The sequence below is a fragment of the Meriones unguiculatus genome, chromosome 4, assembly GCF_030254825.1.
Source record: "Meriones unguiculatus strain TT.TT164.6M chromosome 4, Bangor_MerUng_6.1, whole genome shotgun sequence".
Classification (NCBI taxonomy): domain Eukaryota; kingdom Metazoa; phylum Chordata; class Mammalia; order Rodentia; family Muridae; genus Meriones; species Meriones unguiculatus.
This window is the reverse complement of record NC_083352.1, coordinates 54,561,426-54,579,716: the sequence shown is the minus strand read 5'-3', so window position 1 is coordinate 54,579,716 and position 18,291 is coordinate 54,561,426. Positions and strand designations below refer to the sequence as shown.

The 18,291-nt window shown below is 41.7% G+C and overlaps 1 protein-coding gene across 5 annotated transcripts in view; it reads left to right on the top strand.

Annotated features, from left to right (window-relative positions):
• Nucleotides 1–18,291, top strand: part of Palld (palladin, cytoskeletal associated protein) — a 407,054-nt gene that overhangs the window by 207,979 nt on the left and 180,784 nt on the right. For all 5 annotated transcript variants that reach the window (XM_060381838.1, XM_060381835.1, XM_060381836.1 and 2 more), the window contains 3 exons: nucleotides 635–709; nucleotides 5,829–5,970; nucleotides 6,883–6,906. In XM_060381838.1, the coding sequence (XP_060237821.1) occupies nucleotides 635–709; nucleotides 5,829–5,970; nucleotides 6,883–6,906 (241 nt within the window). The remainder of the gene's footprint in view (nucleotides 1–634; nucleotides 710–5,828; nucleotides 5,971–6,882; nucleotides 6,907–18,291) is intronic.

The following is an 18,291-nucleotide window of genomic DNA, read 5'->3' as shown; positions in this document are numbered from 1 at the left end:
GCAACTTCACACACACACACAAAAAATTCCATTCATTACTTTTTATTCTCCATTCACAACTCTGAAAATGTTTACTCCCCCTCAGATGACTGCTATTCAGTAATGGCTTCAGTACCTTGAGTTTTGTACACATCAATGAATGAGTTTGATTTCTTTCCCCTATGTTTTCTATCCTCCTTTATTGGAAGAGTTCACATCAAAAATCAGATAGGCAGATGTTTCCATAATTTACTTTACCCTTCATTGCCAATAGTTTGTCCTTTTGATTCAATGAATCCAGACTGTATTTTAAAATAAAATATAGTGTCTGTGAGAACTTCTAAACAGACCCCTGTGGAAGTCCCACACACAGAAATTCATTTGGTAATAGCATTTAAAAGCTCTCCGATTCCCTCAGGACCCAGGGAACTCTTACCTCCAATATCCTTTTGAACAGAGAAGAGTAACAGATGTGACATGAGGGGGCGGAACAATGCCTGTGCTGTAAGAGTAGACTAGCGGGTAATGTATGGCGATACTTTCATACACTCAACTCATTCAAGCAGAGCAATCCCCATAATGAAAGGTTTCTTTAGCCCATCTTTTCAGAGATTTATATATTGAGAATCTGATCCATGTGTCTCTGCTCTTTCAGGTTCACAGTCCAACGTCGTATCTCTGCCGACCTGATGGAACCGCCGTGGGCTGCCTTCTTCCTGTTTTTACTAAGGTCTGACATCTGGAAGCCTCATTCCCCGTGTTTTCCTTAGTGCTTAGATTTCATTCACATGTGACTTTATGTAGCAGCCCTTCAGATTTGAAATGAAGATATTAATAGGCAGATCATCCTGGTTACCTTAGGGGATGGTATGTATTTGTTGAGTAATGGCTGTGCGGCTATTTTCTTATGCAAGACTGAGAACCATGGCTGTAAGCAGGTGAAGCCAGATGTCTGACCTAGTGGGAGAGCCAACAGAGGTATGAATAATAAGATAAAATTCAGTATTTAAGTTTTTTTCTTTCTCTATAATTGGGCATTGTAGTACATGTTTGTAGTCCCAGCACTTGGGGGCAGAGGTGTGAGGATTTTTAATTCAAGGCCAGGACTGGTCTGTACAGTGAATCCCAAGAATCAATCAATTTTCTTTATTACTCCCAAAGAAACTCTGGAAATGTCTAGGAAGCTTTACAGAACAAAAATGAGCAAGCAAGCAAACAGACAAACAAAAACCTAAGTTTCTATTTGTTTTAAGTTGAAGATTTATATTGCCAAGGTAAGTTTCGTGTCATTGAATGACTGCAGAAGCAGAAACCAGTCCATGTAGATTTTCTTTCTTTTTGTTTTTGGAGAAAAGTCTAAAACTTTATCGACAGACATTTTAAAAGGTCAAATAAGAGGAAAGATAAGCCATTCTCATGTTAAAAGACTAATGAAGTCCTTGCTCTCCGGATATAGGGTCTAATGCAAATTTTACTGAACTCCCAACAAATTTCTTGTTTCTGTTCATTTGTTTGATATACAATATAGCACCCAGCTTCTAAAAGTAATGTTATAGAAAGAAAGAAAAGTGGCTATGAATAGCCAGGGTCCTATTGAAGCAATAAAGGAGGCAACATTAAGAGAAGAAGTCAGTTTGTCCTGTAAGATACCAAGACCCCCTATAGGTATGATAGCCATAATAAAAATTGATCACCCCTAATCAGAAATGCTTTAAAAACTGAAACTTTGGATATTGATGGATGCCTTGAGTAGAAGATCCTATACTTGGCCTCATGTGACAAGTCTCAGTCGAAACACAGGTATACTAAAACTAAAAAGGCCTGAGTCTCAACAAATTGCTGAAGAGAGAGAACAGAACAGCAGGGATATTCCAATAACTGCAAGCACATAGAAATCACCTGGGGACACAATGACTTCTTTCAGTAGATTTAAAAAAATTAAATTGAACTCCACACTTGCCACAAAAATAAATTCCAAGAAAGCAAAAGATAAATGAGAAAACAAGTCTATAATACTTAATGTGAGGGAGCCTGTGTGGCTCATGCTGGTTATCCCTGCCCTCAGGAGGCTGCAGGAGAAATAACTGTTGTGAGTTCAAGGCCAGCAAGGGCTATGCAATGAGGTCCAGCCTGGACTATGCAGTGTGAACTTACCTCAGAAAAGAAAGAGAGCAATGGGGAGAAGGAATTTATGTCAGTCCACATCAAGAGCAGTTCTACTATCTTTGTGTAGGGAAATACTTTTTTTTTCTTGTTCTTTTTTTTTTTTCCCTCCTCCTAAGCCTGACTGAATCCAAGCTTAATAAAGATGTCTTCCTAAGTGGTTGCCCTGTTTCCAGTGACTGTAGAAAACAAATGGCACCAGGTGAAAACCACTTACAAAAATGCTAGCAACAAGAAAAGCGAAGAAATCCTTTAAGACCCTAACAAACCTAAGTCTCTGTAATGGACCGTGACATTTTCCTCTGATGCTCTGAGCAGGGACCTCTTAAAGGGGTGGACGCTCACAATCAGAATGATGTATAAGAGTTTTTCACAGCCACCTTCTCAAGGGCGTCACTGGAAGAGTGTGCTAAGTCATGCATTGTTAGCCATGACTCGGCTGATTTGGAGGCACCTAAGGCTAAATACACCTCTTCTCTGGTTTTATGATTGATTGATTATGTTTTGTGTTGTTGTTGCTGTTCTTGGGGACATGGTAGTGCTCCATACCCCAAGCTAGTCTCCAACTCACTATCTTCCTGCCTTAGTTTTCTCAGTGCTGGGATTCCAAACATGTGCCACCATGCTCAGCGTTCACACGAGACTTTATTTGGACAGATCAAGTCCATGTTGGGGGGTATAGGAGGAGGAAACACAGACGTGACATTTTGTTGTCCTTCATCACAAGATCAAAAGGGTCCTCTGTCAGGGCCTGGCACATGTAAAGGTTTCAGAATCCTTCCTGGACACCAAGAGAACCCTCAAAATCTAGAACTGAAACTTCAGATTCCCCCATTATCCAACTGCTAGGATACAGCGCTGTTAATAGTCATCTTCCACCACCACCACCACGACACATACAGACCAAAACATCAAGTATTCTGTGTTCTAACAACATGACTGAAAAATATTGTTCTCCATGTATGTTGCTTTTTAAGTAATCAAAGGCAGAGCATGCGTGGCAGTACCATGTGCCCCTCTGCCCTCTGACCTGGTGCCCGGTGTGACATGCCTGCCTTCTGCAGGACTCCTCCCTTCCCTGCATCTGCTTTCTCCTCTTCCCTTTAGGCAGCTTCTCTCTGTGGTTTGCAGCATCCTTTTAGGCCGGCATTTAGTGGAGCAGGTTTAGACAGGGATCCTGCATCTGCTCTTGACTCAGATGACCCTTGGACTCACCACCCTGAGTCTCTGGCACTCCTTTTGTGCATGAAGGGAACAGTGCATGGCAAGGTGGCTTTTCCCATCCAAAGAATATCTCCATGTATATTTCCATGTTTCTGTAAAGATTCCCAAAAATCCTGTTTGGGCAGAGCTGGTAAAGACTGTGGGACTGTGGGAAATAGGGATGTTCACAGGATGGAAACTCCAGAGGCCTTTTCTTCCCTTATACTCTTCCAGGGAATCACGATGCTGAGTGAGCATGCTCAGTGACGAGAGGTCTTTATGTGCATCCTGAAACATACATTGTTCCCTGAATAATGATCCAGCTAGCTAAGCTCAGCCTCTGAACATGGATTCTCATCATTTTGAGGACTTCTTATGTTCCTGGCTTGCAAGGCTTAGCCATCCATCCATGGTGCGATTGTGTGCACATGTGTGTGTGCATGTGCTCACAGGTTGTGTGTGCATGTGTATGTGTGTGTGTGTGTGTGTGTGTGTGTGTTGTTACAGAAGAAGGAAAGCAGAAACCAAAATCTAAGAGCAAGCATACATTTCTGTCTGTCTTCATCAGTAGGCATCTACTCATTTGCTACATCTCTTGCTTCCAAACATGGCAAAAATAAAAATAAAAAATAAAAAGCCACATAATTTTAGGAATAAATCTAATCTCCTTTGATGCCTAAAAGCTTAAGCATGAAAAATATTTTTTGTGTCATTTGTTATGTACCAGAAATGGCTTCCTGGAGACATTTCATAGGTTGGTTCACAGAAGCTGGACCTCACACTGTGCTTTGAAACACTAAATTAACTCATCCTGGCTACAATCATAAACTACAAAACATTTACTTAAAAGTCAGAGATTTCCTAGGGCCAGCAAGATGTTTCATCTGATAAAGGCTCTTTTCACCAAGCCTGAATTTATTCCCTGGGACCCACATGGTAGAAGGAGAGACCCAACTCCTGGAAGTTCTCTCTGGCGTGTGTGTGCCCCAATCCCACACACAGTGAACAAACAAATATAGTAAAATAGGAAAAGACATTTAAAGCCAGCCATCTTCTGCACTTTAAAGCACAAATAGAGAAAGGAATGCAATAGTTAGTTGATTTTTTTTTTTTTAAGAAAAGTCTCACATAGCCCAGGCTAGCCGAAAACTCTCAATATAGCTGAGGATCACTTTAAACTTCTGATTGTCCAGTATCTACTTCTGTCTGCTGAGATTTCAAGTATAAAAATCAACATCTCCAGCCCCTAAACTTTTCAATATGTGTGTGTGTGAGAGAGAAAGAGAGAGAGAGAGAGAGAGAGAGAGAGAGCAGTTCTTGTTAACTGCCCATTCTCCTTACACTTTTATAATTCATTGGCAAAGACTGTATGTTTTCAGAATATCCACCGTGCTTTAACACTTATCATTAACTATCACATCACTTTAACACTTGCTGAAGTGCTTTAATTTTTTTGCCCATTTTCTGTAATATTTGTGACTAGCTGTTATTCCCCAGACCCTTAAAAACAAAAAAACCCTGCCCAAAGTCCACATACTTCCTAATAAATTCTGTGAATTAGTTTGTTTGTAGATAAGTTATTTTTTTAATCATGGCTTCATTATTCAAAAGACCTACACACCTTATAAGGCATCTGACAGCCCAGTCTAATTCTCAGATAGTCTGAATGTGTAAATAGCTTCCATCACTAGTTAATCTTGGTTGGGGAGGGGAGAGAGAGAACACATGTAAGGGAATTGTTAGCATTCTGGCATTTAATAACAAGCCCCAAAACTTCACATTTCTGCATCCATAAAGCTAAATTAATTTATCTTTTGCATCATAAAAATTTATTAGTCTGCAGTTGGAGCGGGGTCAGGGCAACAAGGCAGTTACAAGAGAGGCGGAAACAAGGTCAATAAGGAAGCCACGCAGCCATGCAGCAGAGTTTGATTATTTGAATCGGAATCTTGATATGAGAAAATGCCAAACCTCTTAGCTTCATAAACCTGACCTAGAAAACTGTCAGGCAGGGGAGGTGGGCAGCACATGAAAGGGTGGGGGATTGCCAAAACAAATGCGTGTCTCTTTTATCTGGCTGCCCCTACGGATCTGCAGTCATTTGGAATATAATTGCTTGGAAGCCTTGCATTCCACCAGCTCACCATTAAATGCAGATGAAGGAAAGTGGCAGCTGTTACCATCAAATTCCACAAATGAGAAGGGTCGGTGCAAATCTGTAAACAGCCCAAAAGATCCCACATGCCTTATGGGGAACTTGTCAAATCTCTTGAGCCAGAGATCATGAAAAGCTGGGGACCAGCAGACTTAAAGGTATCATCCTAGCCTGAGTCCACAGTGATTATTTTCTGACAACCCCTTTGTGGAGGTTTTGTTCCTCTGTGTTTGGGGTTTTGCCTAAGGTTTGGCATCTTTCTTCTCTGCTGTGAGGTTGTTTAAAGAGGCGTGAAGTCTGAGGAGGTCACTGGCTTCTTGAATTTCAGGAACTACAGAACACAGCAGCCTCGGAGGGCCAGGTGGTGGTCCTGGAATGCCGCGTCCGAGGAGCACCCCCTCTGCAGGTCCAGTGGTTCCGGCAAGGGAGGGAAATCCAGGACTCTCCAGACTTCAGAATTCTCCAGAAAAGTAAGGAAAGGTGTCCATTCTTCGAGTTTCAGTTGGATATTCTCTGGTTTCATGAGAACTAAGAAGAATTTACCTGAACTGTTTTGCATTTTCCGAGTGGGATGAGACTACAGTCTGTAACGTGCAGGGAGTACATTTAGCTGTGTAACTCAGCCCCTCTCTTCCTCCTCCCCCTTCCTCACAACGCCTTGTAAAAGTGGGCTCAAAGGAACCTCTGTGATCATTCATCTACAGATGAAAACACCTCACTAGATGAATGTCACCTCACTAGTTTCAGCCTTCTATATGGACTTCATTCTATAACCGCTCTTGGTAACATAGTGTCGGTCACGTGGTGTTATGTTGTTTATCGTGTGCCTGAGATAAAATGCCTCTTTCTTTAAGAAATGCCTTCAAATTGCTCCTGCAGTGTTACACGGTAGGACACTGCCTGCATTAAAAGGGCCAGGAGTAGATGCTCTTTCTCTTTCAAGATGTTTATGCAGTTGGCAGTCAATGCTGGAATCTGTCCCTTCCAAAATGCTGCTTGTGAAATCCGCAAAAGAGTTGTCTACCTCATGTCTATGGAAGAAAACAACAGCAACACCACAGTGACCCATTTAACGTGGAATAGATCCTTTAGAACAGAAATTCCCAGATACTCACTTAATTGGACAAGTCATTTTAAGAGGCTCAGGAGTCGAAAGCCTGTCTGGGACTATGAAGTCTTTCTTACCCTTCCCCGTGCACAGTGTTTCTGTATGCATGGAAATGGAAACTGAGTGGCTTCTGCCTTAACTCTGTCCTATGCAGAGATGATCCACACCATTTCCACACATAAGGCCTAGCCAGAGCAACGGGAGCAAAGCAGTAGGCTGATTATCCCTGTTCTAACACTCTGTCCCATTTTTGTCTCCTTTTTCATACAAACAGAACCGAGATCAACAGCTGAACCGGGTAAGAGTTTTCTCCTGTTGGGGGTCATGTATCTTTTGGGTTTCAGTGGGCCTTTGTTTTGATTTTAAATTTGCACACCACACTGAATGATGTTTTTGCAGTCTCTTAGAAACATGAAACCATCTTCAAAACAACGTCGTCTTTATCATGGGCTCTGTGCACTGCAATTCTCATTTTTATTAGTAAAACATGCCACTTGGACAAGAAAGCTGGGCTTGGTGACTTATGGCCTTTTCAACTATAGTGTTTTACACTCAGACTCGTGACCCAAAAGAAAAACTTTCTAAAATTTCAGCAGACAAGGGAAATTTGTTGCTGACCAGACCTGCTCTAAGACTCCACAGCACAGAATGTGCCTGGGAGAGAGCCCCAGTGAACCCTCAGGCACCGTCCACCTGCCTAGAGCCATAAACTTTTACTGCTGTGCAAGCTTGACAAAAGTCACCGTGCCCTGGGATCTCTCTTCATTACCAGGTCACCTGACCTCCCCCGAGTGCTCTGTGGTCCAGGAGTGTGGAGATGACTGCTCCTCTGCTTTTGACCCCTTGTATATTTATGACTCCCCAGGGACCCAAATACTGTGTGTCCAGGTACTTCATAGTACGGACCCTACACACACAAGACTGTTTTCTTTTGAATTTTTCCCATCAGCAAAGACACAGCCCCACTATTTCTTCACAGAGGTTAGAAAAATATGTCATTTCCCTGTTTCGGCTGTTTAGGCTTCTGCTGCAGCAGCAAGCAGATCCTGCCAAGTGTGCCTTGGGAGCCATGGCCTTGCCCTGACCCTTGCCTGGGAATTTGAGGGTTCCCAGTTAGCAGGACACAGTACTGTTTTCTGTCCCCTGAGCCTGTCACATTTGAGTACCAGGTCATTAAAAGCACAGTGCTCCCCTATGAGGACCAGAAGTTGAAAGGATGATTCCTAACCTCCTTTGGGAATGACTGGAATCGATCTAGTAGCTTCTGAGTTACAACTAGGGCATGCCACCCCATTCAGTGTGGGGGCTACCACATTAAAAACTGCAGTCACTTTCCAGGCTGTGGGAGCAGACCACTTTACGATATGTTTGTGATATGTCTTTGTATAGAATTGAATAATGCTAGGTCCCAATGTATGGAATGTCTGAGAATAAATCACTTGTAGGAGAGCGTATGGAAATCACATAGGACGTAAAGTTGCATTGTTTGCATTTACTGTTTCAGATAGTAGCAGGTAAATAGATGATAAATGGGTAGGCATGTTTTTATAAAGGGAAAACTGAATATTTCCCTGGGTTACTATGTGTAACACAGGCAAGTTATCTTTCTCAATGGTTTAAATAGAAATAACACTAAAATCGTAGACCACAACTTCTAAAATTTGCATGAGTTTAGGCTTATTTTGGTATTGAGCTTTGTACTTGGGACCACATCTGCAGCTCTCTGCACTGTCTTTGTCTACCGAGGCTGATGATAATTTCTCAGATGTCTCCTGTAATCGAAGCCAGAAAATCATAAGTTAGCTATCTCAGTTTCCAAAGTATTGTCTTGCAATTGCATGATTTAGTTTTGAGTACATGTGTGTTTGAGCATTGGGAAAAGTCAATGGAAGGCTGGGAGATAAGTGTGAAGACCTGAAACCCAATCCCCTGAATGCATAGAAAAAGAAAAGCCGGGATGGTGGTTGTAACTCCAGTGATGGGGTGGGCATAAAAAGATGGATTCCTGAACCTCATTGGTCAACTAGCCAAACTGAGTCCATGAGGTTTCCATTCAGTGAGAAAGCCCATTTCAAAAAATAAAGGTAGAGGGTTCAGTGGTCAAGAGTACTTGCTGCTCTTGCACAGAACCATGGTTTGGCTCCTAGCAACCACATGGTGGCTCATAACCATTTGTAACTTCAGTTCTGGTGGTTACAAGGCCCTCTTCTTGCCTCCACGGGCATTCCACACACATGGTGACTTACATGCAAGCCAAGCACTGATACACGTACAATAAAGTAAATCTTTAAAAATGTAAACAAATAAATAGTGTGGAGAGCAATCAAGGAAGCATGCCCAGTGCCAACCTCTACAAACATGCATACTCATGTACACACACACACACACACACACACACACTAACACACACACATACACACACACACCACCACCACCACCACCACCACCAAAAAGTAAAAGAAAACACTCAGAATACACTGAGGACAAGTAAATTTGGATGATGATGATGGCTAACAGAAACAGCTCCCACCACTGCCTCCCTCCCCTCCCCACTCTACCCATAGCCAGCCTTAGTATCCCGGTTACAGCTTGTGTCTTTTTAACACACATAAGTTTGATCATGAGTTACTTAACAAAAGCTGTTCTGAACACTTCAGACCTGTGAAAATCACTTAAATGCCTGTTGGCTGAGCATAGCCATGTCATGTCTGAAAGTTGAAGGCATAAAAGGCACTCACTCTGCTAGGCCTCCACACCCTAGCAATGTATATAAGACTTTCCTCTCCATGTTTGCTCGATTTTCTCATTTTCCTCTTCCCTTTAATTATATCTAAAAGTATTTTAAGACAACAGAATCCCCTATCCCGACCATAATAACAGCATCGGCTAAAAGCCAGTATACCTTGACAGAGAAATATTTCAAGAAAACCTGTCAATATAAGGAAAAAAATGTAGTCAGGAACTATTAAAAAGAAGACGAGCTTCTCCTTCTCCCTGGTACTTTTGCCACCAACATATTTGCCACAGCTACTAGAGTTGTTCTTCTCATCTTTGCAATGGACCATCAATACATTCTACCTTGGGAGATTTACAGTTATTATTCAGTATTAAATAAGATTCATGGTCATAGTTATTAAACAAATAAAAAATTAACAAAAGTGTGGCTATTCATGTGACTGCTTATGTAAATTGTATGGAATATACACTATAAGCCTATTTTAAAACACGTTCATATTTAAACAAAAAAAGTTGAGCATGCCTAATAAAACGAAGTGTGACTTATTTCCTAATTTCCAAATGTTTCCCTGTGTTGACCATGAAAGTTCCATATCAAGGGAGCTTGTGTGTATAAAAGTTTGTGTGTGTGTCTATGTGTGTGTATTCAAGTTACTTACTTCCCTTAAATATCCTGATTGGTTACTACTTCTAACCAGCCACTAGGATATTCATCTACATAGACTGAATGTAGGGCCCTGCTTCTCTGATATTCGTATCTTAGTTACTGTTAAGTAGAAAGAGAAAAATGCACATGGCCACAGTACATCTGAGACAGGAGATAATTTTTATAGGACCCAGTCAGTGATGTTTTCTAAATGCTAAAACATAAATAGCCTTTGAAATCTGGGACAGTATTTAAACAGACTTTATGACACCCTCTTCCCTTCCTCTGACATAGCTGTTCGTACCTGATCACTCTCATCTCTGTCTCTTCCTATCCTCCATCCTTCCTTCCCTCCCTTTTGCATTCTCTATCAACTCCCTCATTCTTCTTATCCAGTTTTCCTTTTCACTCTCCTTATTATTCATGGATAAGATGCTTTAAGGCTCTAAAAATAAGGTTGAAATTCCCTAGGATCTAGATATGAGCCCATTAGGATTACACATTTAGATAAAGAGAGAAATAGCTGATTCCTTTCCCCATGCATTTGTGCAACTGGAACAGGTTTTTCTTGTCACTTCTGCGCTGTGTCTGTCTAATGTGTTTTGCACTCCCCTCTCTGTCTAGACAGGAGTCAGCTTCGTCACAAATCTTTTCAGACTGCTTTGTGAATTAATAGCTAGTCAGCTTACTTAAGGCCAACATTGGTTTGTCATATTACCTGCCTGGTCTCCTTTTTTGACATTCTAACTCTGATTGTATCCTTCAAAGACTAATGTGGGGTAAGAGGATGAAGACTCATTCACAGATGTTAATACTCGGGCTGTTACTCAGCTGTCTGGAAACAGCCACAGACTGTCTTGAGTTGCTTCAGTAGCATTGTCTCATGGTCTAATGGCATGTGAAATGAAAACCACAAAAAAAAAAAGTGGGCTGGGAAAAACACATACAGTGTTTCCTACTTTCTTTTAAAAGATTTATTTATTTATGTGTACGTGTATCTATGTACATGTCTGTGCATGCGTGTGCGGGTACCTTGTGAGTCCAGGAGAGGCAATAAGATCCCCCTAGAGATGTAATTACAGGCTGTTGTGAGCCACCTGGGTGTTAGAAACTGAACCCCATCCCTCTGCAAGAGAAGCATGGGCACTCAGGAGGCAGAGGCAAGCTGATCTCTAAGTTTGGGGCCAACCTGGTCTATAGAGTGATTTCCAAGAGAGCCAGGGCTACAAAGAGAAACCCTGTCTCAAACAAAACAGAGCAAAAATACAAAAAAAAAAACAAAAAAAACAAACAAACAAAAAAACCACTTATCTCTTTTTCAGTATGACTCTCTACTTATCAATGTACCCTATCCTACATCCTTGTCCATGTGTGTGCTTCAAAACGTGAGGGGAATTCCAGCAGCTGAATGTCCTAAGGACTGAGTTTGTGAGGCGGCAACTGTGCAGATGCCTCCTCTGAAGCCAGTAGGTTGTGCACAGTTGAGATTAAGTTTTAAGTTAGAATAGTAGCTGTGTTCAAAAACAGACCACCCAGGGGACCCCTCCATCAGGGCTGTGGAGTCAAAGGCGTGGAGTTTTTGACACAGACACCTTGATACTTGATATCTGACAGATACAGTGCAACAATTAGCTAAAAAAATGTTTACGTTTTTAAACAATGGGGCAACGTCCTTTTAATGCTACGTGACAACACTTTTGTAAAACTGAGTTTTTAATGGATCAATGCCAAAAAAAAAAGTACTTCTGAAAATATATATGGAAATGAGCTTTGCTATATCCAAGCTGACTGCACAGGGGTTGTATAGTCACTAGCTAATGCTCACATCTATTAAAATGCAATTGTGATTATTTAAGAGCAGAAGGGTAATTTCTTATTTAATGCGTGTATGTTTTGGCAACAGTATTTAATGTGTTCTGATATAAGTTATGAAGTTCTGTGGGAATAACAACCTAATTCGTGGAGCTAGTAGGCTTATCTGTTGGCTTAGATAACTATTAAAAAGTAGTAATATACTTAAGGTAGTGAATCTCAACCTGTGGGTCGCATCCCTGTGCGAGTCGCATATCAGATATCCTGCATATCAGATATTTATATTATGATCCATAACAGTAGCAAAATTACAGCTATGATGTAGTAAGGAAATGATTTTAGGGTTGGGGGTCACCACAACATGAAGAACTGTGTTAAAGGGTCTCGGCATTAGGAAGGTTGAAAACCACTGACATAAGTTCTCAGAGCCCAAGGCAGTTTACTGTAGTCTTTGAGAGGAGCAAGCTTCCTTGAAGGTACTTTTGAGTGTGCACTGACAGGAAAAATGTATCAAGCTGAGCAGGTAGATTGCAAGTTGCCTGAAGTAAATGTTTCCAAAGAAATAAAGAGCAAAAGAAAGGGAGGAAGGGAGGGAGGGAGGGAAAGAAGGAAGGAAGGAAGGAAGGAAGGAAGGAAGGAAGGAAGGAAAAGAGGTTGAGAAAATGGCTCATTCAGTGAAGTGCTGTGAAGCACAGTGCTGTGCAACCCTGAAGACCTAAATTTGGATCCCTAGAGCCCACATTTTAAAAGGAAGGCACTGTGGTGCATCTGTCAGCCTGATCTAGAAAGATGGAGATGGATCCTCAGGGCTCATTAGCCAGCCAGCCTAGAAAACAGATTCAGGTTGAGTGGGAGACTTCTGTGTTTTTAAAAAATCAAGACAGTGAACCACTAACTCACAATGCTAGGCATGGCTCTCTGGCCTCCATATACATACACACACACACACACACACACACACACACATATATATGCATATATATACACACATATATATATATATACATATATATATATTATGCTGAAGACAAAGAAAGGGGGATGGAGAAAGGGAGGGAGGGAAGACTTCAACCCCTTCATGTACCTTCTTCACCTTGTAGAATGTCCACTTGTAAACTTTGCCTCTTTTGGCAGAGACTAAAAATAAAACTCGCTGTGGACAATCTGAACACCTCAGGAAGAAAAAGAAGTAGAGGGTGATTTTGGGAGTTTCTTCTCCATAGACTCTACCTAAACTACGAAACCAGGAAAGTTTCTAGTCAGCTCAGAAGCACTTCAGAAAAGCAGGAGTAAAAGACATCGAAGAGGCAGCTAACTCCCCAGAGCAACATGGCAATAACAGATTTGCAAAGAGAAGATGTAGAATAAAACAAGCAATTAAAAGTTAGTCCTCTGAGAGGCTAAGCACTGCACTCAGGGTCAGCCGCTTTGGACCCAGAGAAGAGCATGTCTGATTGCATGCGGGTTGATGCCCCAGGTCCCGCCTCTGAGAAAAAGGTATCAGACAGGTCTGATGCTCTTTGGGTGGATGACACCTAAATGAATATCGGTACAAAGTCCCAATTTATTTCTAATATCAGAGATCAGACCTCTACTCTTGCCTGATACGTCTAAAACAAAAAGGGGGAACTGTAGAGAGCTGCGGAATGCTGTGCCTTAAAGATGGAGCTGGTTTCCGCCTTCCACCTTCCCGATGGTGAGTGCTCTCTGTCACGAACAATTCCACATTTGGCTAAGGCTAAGGATCTGGCTTGCTTCCATGTATGTGGACCTATCTGCATTGCCCACGTGGCACGCCTGGGTTGGCTACCCAGAGGCTATTTAAGCTGTGGGCTGGCTTTCCCCAGGGCCCGAGGATTGTTCAAGGTTCCTGAATAAACTGCATTGAAAAAAAAAAAAAAAGTTAGTCCTCAAACAGATGAAAAAGTCAGTGACCTGAGAACTTAACCAAAAGGCTATTTTAAACAAAAATAGAGAACATTTTGAAAATAAGAGTTTTTGAAATGAAAAAAGAAAGAAAAGAAATGGTAGTAGAAACAAACATTGAGGAGACACACACATACACACACGCACACACATAAAAACACATCTAACAGAGAACAGGGTAGAAAGGTAGAAAAAGCAGAGAAAGGGAAAGGCACAATATATAATTGAGATTCCAGGAGGAGGCAGGAAAGACAGAAGAGAAAGGCATTATCAAAGAAAGGATTCAAAAAGGCTTCAAAGAAAGTGTGGTCAGTAAAGCACTTTCCATACAAGCCTGAAGCCTTTAGTTCAGATTCCCAGGCACCCACAGAGCAGCTGGGCTTGGAAGTGCTTGTCTTTAAACCCAAAGTAACCCCAAAGCTGAGTAACAGAGCTTGGTGAAGCCCTGGGCTTTGCTGGCCAGCCAATCTAGCCAATCAGAAATCTATAGAGTCAATATCTCAAAAACTAAGGGGGAGAGCAACCGAGGGAGATGAGCTAACATTCACCTCTGACCCCAACATGAATCGACATATGCAAGAGCATATACACACACAAACGGAGACAGACACACACACTACATGTTTACATAAACAGATTCACCAAATTTAAAGCCATTAACTTAACTTCCAGATTGAAAATCCACACCAACTGTGCAATAAGTAGAATGAGTTCAGAGCTGGGCACGTCCCTGTGGAGGTCAGGATATCCAGGATAAAGAGACTACTGGAGGAGCATGTCCCTGGGGAACTCAGAGAGGCCCGGGCTTCTCAGCAGCCACATTAGACACAAAGAGATCATGAAGTGAAAGCTTCAAATGAAAATGATCCAAACTTGGACTCCTACCCAGGTGTCCAGGTCCTGTGAAAATATCTCCAGACTTTCAAGGTCTCGAAAGTGTTCTGCCACAATCTCCAAAGGAGGATGCTCTCTTCCACAGCCAGAGAGCTGAACCAGAAAGAGCAAGATGCAGATGTGGAGAACAGGAAGCAGGGATCAAGGGGATCTTCCAGGGGTAAGCCAGCTGAGTGACGGAGGAGGGCAAGTCCCTCGTGCAGACTGCAGGGTGTGAATCAGGAGACAACCCCACCGCAAACCGTCCGAGGCTGTCTGCACCAGCAGTTTCACTCCCCAGTTGCTTCTGTCTTTTGCTGTGATGACAGAATGGCTGGATGACAGAGCTGGTTTTTCCCTGTTGTGTTTTCCTGAACTCTCTTCCATGGACTGACCCTGGTAGCAGCAGAAGACGCTCATGTTAACCCAAAGAAGAGGTCTGTTTTGTCCTAGTCCGAGATTTGAGGTCTGGCCTTGTTGAATTTAGGAGCATGAGGTAACTGGTAGGTGTCCAGGTTGTGTCCACATTTAGCCCCACCAGCCCGCTCTCGATGAGAGGAGTGTCACATTTTCCAAGGCTCAAAATGTTGCCAGCTAAGTGCCGCTGTGCTTTTGTTGGTTTTAAATTCAGGAAAGATGGCATTAGTTTATGGCCTAAGATAGTAGCTGGGGGCTTTTTTTTTAAAATAGTAATGAAGTTGGACTTACAGTACAAGTCTTTAAATAACAGCTATATGTGCTTGATGCCTAGTACACAGACCATCAAAGTAAATATTTTCTCCAAAGGAGGATTAAATTTTGGAAGAACATGCAAGCCATTTCTAGCGTGCCAGTATGGTTTTATTTCTTCAAGTTGATAAGTGCATAGGAGTTCGTTTCATTAACTGGCCTTACCCTGCACATGTTAAGTGTCCTTCTCTGTATGTGGGAAGAACTGGCCATCTTGGATGATCATTGGAATATGCTGATACCTGCACTGCGTGTATACCTGCAGATGCTGGGTTTCTTCCCCATTGAGTCTAGCGAGAGTCTTTTTAATTTTTTTATTTTTTTTTTTATTCTTTGGTAATAGTTGTATTTACCAAACCATGTGGTTTAAAAAGCAAAAGCTGCAAAGGGAGATATGTGTGAAACAGTGTCCTGAGGACCCAGGGGACAAAGTGATCTCACCCTTACTGTTTCTTTATTGTATGAGTTTCTGCAAATTTAGTTTCTGTTTGTAGGTCACCAAGTGGTAAATATATCCAGGAACTTGAGTGAGATTCGGGCCTGCCGTCTACTGAAATTGAATAATTTTTAGAGGTTAATTTTTGAAAAGTATTTATTACCAATTAAAATAATTTCTGGCTTAGTAATTTACTAGATGCCCTCAAATCACAACCCTAGGATATCAGATTTAGGAAAATCGAGTTAAAATGAATGACAATTAAAGTTATTAATAACCTTAGACTTTTCCATTTGTATTGGAGACAGTTTTTGGTACAAACCAGAAAGCCTTTAACTCCCTTTATTTGACACAACCAATCATTTTCTGACTTCAGTTCTTACCAGAATTTCTTTTACAGATGTTTTAGGGGCCTTTATTCAAGTAACTTGCAATCAGATGGAAATTCCACATTACAACCTGCCACATCCCATTTCCTTGTGGCTCGCTTCATGTTTAATGATATACAAACCATGCAAGCCATGATGCTCCTTTCATGCCTCAAAACATGAGCCTCTAGTCCTAGCGGGAGATGCTTTCTAGAGGAAGCAAAGAAAGGAAGGTACATGGAGTTAACACAACATTAAAATCACTGTGATGTCACAAATAACATCCCAATGCTGTTTGTTTACTTTTTTTCTCTAAGTCATAACTTTTCTAGATATTCAGTTGGCTACAACCATGTGCAGGTCTGTGTCTTATATTTTACACAGCATTTCTGGAAATTTATATAAAATAAGTCCTGTTTGATCAGATTGGAATTACCAAAGAAACTTGTAGGAACATCAGTCTTTAGCAGGCAGTCTTTTGTGAAGAAAATATTTTTTCTTCCGTCTAAATTTACCTGTGCATGTATTAAAAAAAAAAAAAAACCAATTCTGAGGAGGCTGTCATATATTAAGTGCTAGGAACACAAGCCATAAATAAAACACAACAAAAACTGATAAAATAGCTACTCAACAAATGATTTCATTTTAGTTGAAAGCAGTTCTCTAATCCCCAAAATCACAGTTAGGGGAAACTCTGACCAGGTCTAATTTTTAAAGAAAGGAGGGAAGTGGATGCTAAGATAGATCTTATGGATACAAGGAAGGCAGCAGCAAAAAATGCTGCTTAAGGACAGGAGCTGAATGCTCAGAAGACAAGAGATCAAAAACCCAGGACCAGCCTGGCATGAGCAGGACTTCCGCTGCCTCATCCCAGGCCTTGACTTTATTTTCAAATCACACAAGCACCAGGAAACCCTAAGGTTTTCTTCTTGTTAGCTATTCAGTTGAGAGGAGGACATTGTATAAAAAAACAAAACAACAACAACAACAAAAAACGCTTCTGTTTTCTTTAAGAAGGCATAACTTAGAAAAGCCCAGACTCTTAGAAGGGATGGGAAAGGAAGAAGGGATGGGAAAGGAGTATCACCGCTCCCTACAAGTCATCAAGATGCTGGGAGGTGGCTCAAGGGGTAAGAGCACTTGCTGCACAGACATGAGGACCTGAATTTGAATTCAAAGAGCCCAGATGAAAAGCTGAATGTGGTTGTGCATACACCTATAGCCCAAGCACCTAGTGAGCAGAGACAGAAGCCGAGCTTCAGCTTAGTCACTGCCAACTTAGCTCCTGGTTCAGTGAGAAACTGTATCAAGGGAACAAGGAAGAAGAGGGTAGAGACAGTCCTAGATACCCGAAGCTCTTTTCTGCCTTCTGTGCATATGCATGGGTGCCCTTACCTGCGCGCGCGCGCGCGCGCACACGCGCACACACACACACACACACACACACACACACACATGCACACATGCATGCACACACACTCACATGCTCGAATGCTCAATGCTGCTGGAAGCCCATAACTCAGAGACAGCCACTGCCTGAGGGTGTTTTCCACATCTTGGAAAGGGATGCCTGTTCGTTCCTTCTAATGCCAGCATATCCACGTTATAATATGCTCATGACTGATCCAAGGGATCTGGTATCTCATTAGTGGACATTCAGCTATCTCCTTGTCCATTTGAGAAACACTGGTTTATTAGGATATTGGAAAAGCTAATTAGAATTTTAAGCATTAAGAAACTGTTTCCAGACTTAAATCTTTCATTGCCTCCCTTTGCACAAGGCTCCTTATGTCATTAATGTGGAAAGAAAAACCAAACAACTATAGAGGCTTTGTGCTCCGGCAATAGGCAGTGCACCTGGTGCCGGGCCAGCAGCCTACCACAGAATTTGGACTACAATACTAATTAGCCATATTCTTGAGATCGAACCGGAACGAATGAGAGTTTTGGATCAGTCTATCTAAAATTTCTTAGAGCACAAACATCCTAGGTTTTATTTACCCCTTTCTGCTTTCATCCACATTTAACCCATTCCATAGCCACATGCATTCAACTAAAAAAAAAAAAAAAAAAAAAAAAAAAAAAGTTAGGTGGCTGGAGAGATGGTTCTACTGTTAAGAGCATCCAGCTGCTCTTCCAGAAAATCCAGGTTCATTC